Consider the following 10,362-nt stretch of genomic DNA (forward strand, 5'->3'; position numbering starts at 1 on the left):
TCATGTTGAGGTTTCCACCTGTATCTGTCTCAGAGCGGCGAGAGAAAAAAAAAAGGTCTTCTCGGAAGTTTGCGACCACACTGGTAATGCTGAGCTGCCATGGCCTCATGTTCATATTTTTTTTGTTTTATAGTGAACTCAAGGACGGCTATAAAAGAATAGTTTATTCATTGTTGTTGAAACATACAAACACCAAGAGAACATACATATTAATACTCAGTATCAAGTACAGTATGTGATAAATAATACACAATAATACTCAGTATCAAGTACAGTATGCGATAAATAAATGGTAAAACATTATGTTGTGCATATTTAGGGTGTGTTGCATGTAAATAATATTTGGCCTGAACATAAATAAATATTCCTATGTGGATATGTTAGCGCATTAAATAAAGCGTAATAAATAATCCAATGTGGAGTGTATTAGCATTTTAGATAAAGTGTAATAAATATTCCAATATGGGTATATTAGCATTTTAAATAAAGTGTAATAAATAATCCAATGTGGGTATATTAGCATTTTAAATAAAGTGTAATAGATATTCCAATGTGGGTATATTAGCATTTTAAATAAAGTGTAATAAATAATCCAATGTGGGTATATTAGCATTTTAAATAAAGTGTAATAAATATTCCAATGCGGCTATATTAGCATTTTAAATACAGTGTAATAAATATTCCTATGTGGATAAATTAGCATGTTAAATCAAGTGTATAAAAGTAGACTTTCTCCGTCCATAACGGTATTTAAGTTAATTCAAGTACAAACAAAAGAAATGTCACAGACAATTCTAGGGTGTCAGGGTTTGATCAGACGCCGCAGTTGACTCCTCCAGTTCGTCGAGCCAGTCCAGTAGTGTGTCCATCTCCGCCACGGCCTTCTTGGCCGCCTTGTTGATGGACAGCTGTTGTGGAGGCACCAAGAAGACCACCATTAGGACCATTTTAGACCACGCCTGGGCAATTATTTTGACTCGGGGGGCGCAAATTTAGAGAAAAAAAATATGTCCAGGGGCCGGTGAATCTATTTTTAGGAACACTAATACAAAACCTCACAATAATGCTTGATTGATTGCTAAAAACGTTACGACAGGCCGCCTTAAAAACGGAAAGGAATTTTACATTTTTTTTACTGAATGAGATACCCAGAATGTCCATGAAAATAAAGAATGTTGGATTTACAATATTAACTATGAACGATAAAAATCTGAATATTACAACATATGAACGTCACATCCCGTCTCGATCGACATATTTTACAATGAAGCGAAACGCAACAAAAAAGCAACAAACTCAACAAAATATGAACGCGAAGGGTAAAAAAAACAACACACCTACAATCTGATATATCTGATATACCTGTATACTGTAACTAAGCTTTAGAACTTTGTTTCTTTTTGTATCTTTCCTTCCACGTCTGTCCCTGACACCCACATTTCAGGCTGGCCGCCCTGGAAACACTCTGTGGAAACGCTCCCCACCCACACTGCTTAGTGCCTCGTCTGAGCTGCTGTGTAGTAGTAACTAATTAGATAACCATAGTAACTAATTAGATTACCATAGTAACTAGTATATCATGCAAAAGATTCCAACCATTGAAATACTTTGTATAGTTCAAGACTTATGGTCATTTGAAAACATCACTGCACATCATAAAGGCAGCTACAGTTTCCATCTCAAAGATAAATATTTGGGAATGTCCGGCGGGCCAGATTGAAAAGCTTAATGCGGCACCCGGGCCTTAATTTGCCCAGGTCTGGTTCGACCTTTGGTCTCAACAAGAAGCTAAGACATTGCAGTGTGTCTGGGGGAGCTTTCTTTAGTTCGTCCACAAGAACATTTCTGGGTAGAAACAAAGCTTGGTAGGTCGGTCTGTAATTGGGCAGGTAGGTCCAGCAAAGTCGGTTGATTTTGTCAGCCACCTAGCTGGGGGGGGTAGGTTGCAAACTAAGTAGGTTGATAAGTGATATATCATTTGCTAGCGAGGTCGGTATGTCATATGCTAGCTAGTAGGCAGGTCTGTAGGAGGATACATGGAAGTATAGATAGATACTTAAGAACCCCTCCTTCTACAAACTTTTTTACGAACCACAAACCGAATAAAAATATGTTTTAGCGTACAAACGTTTGATCCACCCGTACCTTGTAGCGCAGCCATTTTGTGCCCGGCAGCATAACCGTTGCAGATGGGCCGATCGGTTTCTAGTGTTCATTTAGTGAGCATACCATACTGTGCTAGTGTGTTAGTTGTGTGCTCCTTAAGTCCATTTTTCTGGTTTTGCCAGCTCAATACGAGTCAGAAGAAAGCAACGGACAAGCGATGTGGTTCGAACGCCCTTACCCCGCCTCTTACACTGCACACCAAGATGATTAACCGGCCAGGTAAAGTGGACGTACATTATATAGGAATCATTGCAGCAACCTGGCTGCTACAGGTAAGGAGTTTTGTGATTTTAAACTGAGTGCGCCACAGGGCTAGTGAAAGTGTGTGTGTGTATCGGCAGGGCGGCTGAAAAGGAGGACAGTTGAGTTTTGACTTTTTTTGTGTATGTTTGATATACAGCACTGTATGTATGTTAAAAGTGTACCAACTTTGACTAAAATATGGACTTTTGTCTAGGCTGGAACCCGTTATTCATATTTGCATTGTTTCTAATAGAGAAATTTGCTTCAAAATACAAACTTTTCTATGTACAAAACCAGTTCAAGAACCAATTAAGTTATATAAATAGATGGATAGCTACCTTGTCGAACTCGGTGTGTAACGAGTCGATGGCTCTTTGCGTGTCCTCCTCGCAGAGACAGTGCTAAGGGGAGCACACAACTGTGAGTACGTTCAATGTGAACAAAGATGGCCACTCACTGCCTGGAGTACACTTACACATTTGTTTATATTCCTCCTCACGGCGACAAAGGCGTTGGCCAGGGCGCTGGAGTAACGCATCAGCTGCTGTGGCTGTGAGGAGGCGTAGTTTCGGAAGACTCTCTCCACGTAGAAGCGCAGGATCAGGCGCAAGTAACAGCACGTCTGACCGCCCTGAGAAGATACACATGCATGCTACCGATTAGCATTAGTGATTTTACATGGCGATTTCAACACGTACACTACAACTAATTAGCAAGTGTGTAATGACTACAATATTTACAGTATAAATACTTTGTAGGGCGCTACACACCGATACACTTCTACCGCCATCTAAGGTTTTGGAATTGTAATTGCATGCAAAGTCTACTAAATAATACCGAAACAAATGAGGTTTAGAAATGTAATAAGAAAACAAAACATAACAACCGGACAGCAGAGTTGTCATAATCAGTAGTGATGTGCGATACCACTGAATTTCTTACAGATCCGGTACCAAGTAAAATTTAGGCTGGTATCGGCAATACCGATACTTTGTGCAAATATACCTGATATGTCTGCTAGAAAGTTGTGTATCGCAAATAACGTATCTCATCGCATAAAGAATAGAAGACAAAGTTATTTACTAATTTCAAACTCGCAAGTATATATTTGTTTTAGCCAAGCTCATAGAACATTAAAAAAAAATAGGACAACATCGTACAAAATGCATGGAACTGGTGTTTCAAACCATGAATAAGGAAGGAAGTAAACTAATGAAAGCATTACAATAAATTAATAAGAACTGCTTCTATAAAAATGAATATACAATTCAGTTACAAATTGACATTAGCATTTAAATAGTGAATATGTAAACAAGACTCAAGAAAAGCATCCATCATTTACCTACTGCCTTTTTCATAATTTTAGTTACTTTTTTACACTGTAATCCTGCTAATGATACACATGATCTCAAATAACTGAGGTATCAAAAGTGTCGATATTTTGATTTGAGAATCAATGTTCTGGCATAAATTTGGTATCAGCATTATCGATATTTCAGTATCAATCCGCACATCACTAACATTAAGTTAATTTTTAAATGTTACGTAAAAAAAAGTGATGTTTATTATCTAACAACAAAGAACATGAAAGGGGCGAAGTGTAATAATTTAATTTCAAGTCATCATTAAATGGCCCTGATATGTCAAAAGGCATTAATAAATCATGTTCTTTTCCAATACGTCTATAACTGATAAACGTAGTTCAGCCGGGATATGCTTAATTCAAAATTAGATTTACAGCCCCTAATGTTGTTATTGTTTTCATTTTGATGCCCCGCCCTCCACCGTTTGACCAATTAGAAAGTCCGTCAGTCTGTCACGTCCAGGTTGCCAGTTACGCACCGCCATCTTCGTCTAGCTACTGCCACTGGTAAAGTTACTAAACATATCAGACCTTAGTAAATCTAAAAGGCGTCGTTACCATTCTCAACTTATTCATGACAAAGCCAGGAACAAAACCAGGATTTGTATCGGGGATGCCTTTGAAAGATGGAGACGAATGAAGGCGGATACGATTTTTTCATCTGACGCCAAACTTGCTAAATTCCTCCTTGATAGGCAAGTCAGGCATTTATGTTTTCTTATTACTTGTAATAAATGGAAATTGACATTTGGTATGTAAACTATATTGTCCAATACAGTCTATTAGGGGTGGGGGAAAAAATCGATTCGAATTCGAATCGCGATTCTGACGTTGTGCGATTCAGAATCGATTCTCATTTTTAAAAAATCGATTTAAAAAAAAAAAATATATATATTTTTTTTAATTTTTAATTTTTATTTTTTTTTATTAATCAATCCAACAAAACAATACACAGCAATACCATAACAATGCAATCCCTCATTGACATTATCATTAGACATTAAAATAAAAAAGAACAATAGTGTCAGAGTGGCTTACACTTGCATCGCATCTCATAAACTTGACAACACACTGTGTCCAATATTTTCACAAAGATAAAATAAGTAATATTTTTGGTTAATTTAATAGTTAAAACAAATGTACATCATTGCAAACAGTTGATAAAACATTGTCCTTTACAATTATAAAAGCTTTTTACAAAAATCTACTACTCTGCTTGCATGTCAGCAGACTGGGGTAGATCCTGCTGAAATCCTATGTATTGAATGAAAAGAGAATCCTTTTGAATCTTGGCAAAAATCTTAGCCCCACGATTATCAAATGTAATAGGAAAATTAATTCATACTGACCAAACTGGCTTCATGGAAGGTCGACAATCTTCAGACAATACAAGGAAATTGTTTAATGTTATTTACTATGCTAGAAGTCTCCCTTATCCCACAGCAGTATGTACTGTTGATGCGGAGAAGGCATTCCACCGCATAAACTGGTCATTTATGTTTTGCACATTACGTAAATTTGGATTTGGAGATAATTTTATACAATGGATTAAGATGCTTTATACAAGGCCCATGGCATCAGTCAAAACCAATAATCATATTTCAGAACCTTTTTTGTTAAAAAGAGGAGTAAAACAGGGATGTCCTGCATCTGGATTATTATTTAATTTGGTTATTGAACCCTTAGCTGCAAAAATAAGAAGTGAAAATAATATTCATAGTATAAATATTGGCTCTCAGTATAATAAGCTATCGATGTATTGTGACGACATAATTTTTTTACCTGTCACATGTTAACTCCTGTCTTCTTTATATCAATAATGTCATCACTGAATATGGCTGTTTATCAGGGTATAAAGTTAATTGGGACAAATGTGACATATTACCACTTAATAAACACTGCAAGAAATTACAAGTTCAGAACTCCAAAATTAAATTGTATTGCATTATTATGGTATTGTTGTGTATTGTTTTAAAAAATAAAATTAAAAAATAAAATTAAAAATCGTTTTTGAATCGAGAATCGTTTTGAATTGAAAAAAAAAATCGATTTTGAATCGAATCGTGACCCCTAGAATCGATTTTGAATCGAATCGTGGGACACCCAAAGATTCCCAGCCCTACAGTCTATGATCTTATCTAACAAAGATAGTATGTTCCTGCAACCAATGCTTTGCTCCTAGTGTAATAACGGGGGAAATATATGCCCTTTAGCCTGTATGTCGATGTGTAATTGAACTGACAGTGCAAAATATATTTTCAACAAATAAAACCTATGTGGATATGGGTAGTGGCAGTGCCTATTTCCTTCTCAACATGCTGATACGCTGAGGAAATGGGTTTCAACATTAGCACGGCTAATGTTGAAGACAGCCAAATCACATGATAAAATAATTCCTCATTGGTGTTTGCATATTGTGGACTACATGTACCAAGTTATATGGCAATCTGAAAGGTTTGAAACAGTGGCCTATAGGAATACCTTGGTAAAATGTCTCCTCTTTAGTTTTGGGCATACATTAGGCTGCTAAGCATGCTCTATTTATTTTCACCAGTATAACCATTGCTAGCGTTGGTTGTAGTTTGTTTTAGTCTTTGTTTTCTTATAGTACTGGCAATAACCATATGATTGCCATTTGTTGTGATATTGTATGCAGGCATGACATACTTCCTCCTGAAAATAATCTAATTTCTGTGTAAAATGTGTTGGTTAGAGATTTGTTATTGACAAAACGCTTGTCTATTCAGCTATTATGGTCCCAGCATCTCAACCCCTAGTAAGAGGCAGTGGAAGCTTGAAGTTCCTTGGAGTAGCCCAGTCCATCGAGCTGGATTTGGCTGCGTATCTGGCAACCTCAGTCAGGGAGAGAGGGAGGGGACTACAGAATTTTGACCGTGATTGCAATACCATTTTTGACCACATTATTACATATGGCCCCTTTAATAACACAAATAGATCTGTACTGTTGAGCATTGGTATCAAATATGAAAAGGTACCCAATTCTAACCACTGCTAAGGCTTTAGAGGTCACTAGAGGATACAAACATGGTTCTAACGACCAGGCTAAGAGCTAGATCGGGACTACAATTCCTATTCCCTCAATCATCTTTCCTTACGAACAATAGTAAATCGACAGTCTTTTTTTATGCTAAGTTTGATCTAAAATCGGAGAAGGTCAACGTTAAGCTAAAATGAGTGTTTGGAGGAGTAGGAGCGAGCTGTGTGCCTAAAATAAACTTTTTTAAGGACGTCTCGGAAAGTAAGGAACGGTATACAGCAGTGTTTTTTAATCATTGCTGGGTCACCGAAAATTCTGTGTTTCTCGGCTATGGTCTGTCTTGGCCGCAGCAGTACTTAGTTGTAATACACTTTCCCACCACTTGTGGCAGTAATGACAATACAAAAAAAACCCCAGAAGAAATCTGGTGCTAAAGTCTCAGAGACGTTTCTTAAGCGCAAAAAAAATATGACTAAAGCGCTGAAGCTGTATTTTCTTTTGCACTTTAATTCTACTCACAGTTTAGTTAGGAAACATATTGAATACTGATTTCGGTTATTATAGCACAAACAATGTATATATGTTTATTGTTCAGCAGTTATGGGTCCCTTTTTATGCAGTATATTTGATTATTTATTTTTCCAAGCAGCTAGGCCTAATGTTTATGTGGTAAATAAATACTAATGTTTGTGATCAACACATGGCTTCATATCAATTGATAAGGTTGTAAACTGTAATATGTCATTATTGAGTACTATTAACATCAAGAGTAAAATTGCAATGTCATTATTTGCGCTGTCATCTTCAGGAACATTTCCGCCTTGAATAAACTCACCTGAAAAGTTGCCATTGTTGATCTGTTCAGGATCATCACTCCAATCTCCATGTCCTCAGAAATCTAGAAGGGCAAACACGGATGACATTCAACATGAGCACTTCTTGCATGTCATCAATCGTCAGGCATGGTCGGCGCCACAAACGTTAACCCTCACCGCTATCGAGCGCATCTCCAAGTAATGTCTGCGTAGCTCATGCGTGTGGACGCTGACCTCGCAGTTGTTGAACTTCAGAGTTCCGCCGAAGGAAAGTTCACTCAGGAAGCTGAGGAGGAGGAGGGTGGAAAAGCGGGGAATCCTCTTCATCGCTGCCATCGTCTGGACAATTAATACGCTGCAAAAAGAGCTGACAATATATAGGAATAAATGACTGGATTCTAGGAAAAAATTATAAAAACTAGTAAAACGATCTGTTCATGCAGAAAGTTAATTTTACTGGATAAGGCATCCTAAATGAGGATTTCTATATCTGGACATTAGCAGGACTTTTACGATAGAAAACAGTATTTTATTCTGAAAACCAGCATTATTCCACTTGACATTCTCAAATTTAGCATCCTCGGGATGTTGTAGAATCTTTGAACAAGACTCTACAATATGTTGGGAAAACCCAAATATCCTATTTGAACGGTTATCTCAATTTTAACAATTTGAATAATTTTTGCTAACATAAGATTATGATGAAAATTAAATTAGTAAAGATAAGCAGCTAGCTCATAAAACTAAGGACATTTCTAGAAATGAAAGGTTAAATCTTGGCGTGTGGCAAATAATTTACTATTAACAAGTTGTCTATTAAGACCGCGAAGACTGGAATGTTTCCTTTGCAATGAATGGTCAAATTCAGCGTATTTGGAAAATGTAAACATCACAATGATTCTATCAATGAGTGACTTAATTATCTATATATATAAAACATAAAATATGAAAAATGCTTATTTGCTGTACATTTTTGACATACTTATTTTATTCACTAGGTTTCATACCTATCTACTTTCTTATATATTTATTTGCATACACACTAAATCACCTATTTATCTACGTATGTATTGTCAGGGCATTCACTTATTTACAACTGGACTGTTTGGTTTGTCTTAGAAGAAGTTTGGCCTTTCATCCAAGTAGACTTCATCAGTTCATGCTCATAGACTTAGATTGGTCACATCTAGTCTTAGACTGAAATTGATGATATCTAGTCTTAAACTAAGATTGGTCAGATACAGTCTTAGACTGAGATCGGTCAGATCTAGTCTTAGACTTAAATTGGTCACATCTAGTCTTAGACTGAGATTGATCAGATCCAGTCTTAGACTGGGATTGGTCAGATCTAGTCTTAGACTTGGATTGGTCAGATCCAGTCTCAGACTACTATTGGTCAGATCTAGTCTTGGACTGAGCTTGGTCAGATCCAGTTTTAGACTGAGATTGGTCAGATCCAGTCTTAGACTGAGATTGGTCAGATCTAGTCTTAGACTGAAATTGGTCAAATCTGGTCTCAGACTTAGATTGGTCAAATCTGGTCTCAGACTTAGATTGGTCAGATCTGGTCTAGTAGCTGGTACCCAAACCCCAACTATTTATACTCCAACACAAGGAAGGTGTGCCTGGGCAAGCATGGTTCCGCCTTATTGAAGTGAAAACAACAACTGTTGAGATGCAAAAAAGCAACCCTTCTGTTAACGCCAACATCTTTTGAAGTAAAATTTGCTAACGAGCACACCAGTCAGTCTCCTCACTCATCTTTGCACTCATCAACCCATGCTTCCTTTCCGTTAAGGTAAAGAAGCATGTACAGGCAAAATAAAGTTCGTGATTAATCCGTGTGTATACATTGTTAATGCGATCCTTTTTTGTGGTTAATCACATGAGTTAACTCGTTATTTTTGACAGCCCCCAATTTTTATTGTATCCAATTACATACTGTACTCACATACTAGTAAGTGGAGTTACTCATATAATTATTTATTTATATCTATACCTGCTCATTCAATTATATATGTACTTATTAACACTCAGACTTATTCATATTTACTCCTACTTATTCATGTTTAACCTCAAATTTACATTACTCAGATACAGTATCTTCTTACATTGTTACTCACTTTTATACTTATATATTTCTTTATTGACATTCTTATTTAAGCATTCACATGCTTATCAATCATTGTTAGTTAATTTGTGATTGAAAAACATATTTATTGAATTATTCATTAATTTGTGACTTTATGAAACATATTTAAATTCTGACTGTCTAGTTAATGCATCTATATTTCCCCGTACGTATATACCAATTTTCTCACTAATCCATCCTGTTTCATTTGGGGGTTTTTTAATGGTAAAGACCAAGAGCTGCTTAAAGTAAACACATGTGAGGGCCTGCGTTGGTATTGGTTTAGAGATTGTCTTTTTTTTAAAGGCAAAAGCAAAAACTTTGTCTGAACACAAGAACATTCCACCTGTCTCAATTTCCCATGAATAACTAACTGAATAACATTTAATGATACAATTCAAACATATTGGTCAAGTTCTATGTCACAATTTTAGGAATACTAGTCCAGATTTTAGTAGCATATAACAAAATTGTACCCTAACCATTCTACTCTGTTTCTGACTCGAACACTAATCTTGTCTTGTATTCATCATATTGCATTTAGATTTTTCCAGATTGTAGCACACATCGATATTAACATATTATTGAAAAAAGCTTATATATATATATATATATATATATATATATATATATATATATATATATA

At 36.2% G+C, this 10,362-nt stretch overlaps 1 protein-coding gene across 1 annotated transcript; it reads right to left on the reverse strand.

Moving 5' to 3' along the window:
• Positions 1–775: 775 nt before the first annotated feature.
• On the reverse strand, positions 776–7,912 carry il19l (interleukin 19 like). The gene is made up of 5 exons (XM_062025840.1): positions 7,763–7,912; positions 7,606–7,668; positions 2,885–3,040; positions 2,748–2,810; positions 776–908 (listed from the first exon to the last, which is right to left on the reverse strand). Exons 1-5 carry the CDS (start codon positions 7,910–7,912, stop codon positions 795–797), a joined length of 546 nt encoding a protein of 181 aa, XP_061881824.1. The 3' UTR covers positions 776–794.
• Positions 7,913–10,362: the final 2,450 nt, after the last annotated feature.

The sequence above is a fragment of the Entelurus aequoreus genome, linkage group LG01, assembly GCF_033978785.1.
Source record: "Entelurus aequoreus isolate RoL-2023_Sb linkage group LG01, RoL_Eaeq_v1.1, whole genome shotgun sequence".
Classification (NCBI taxonomy): domain Eukaryota; kingdom Metazoa; phylum Chordata; class Actinopteri; order Syngnathiformes; family Syngnathidae; genus Entelurus; species Entelurus aequoreus.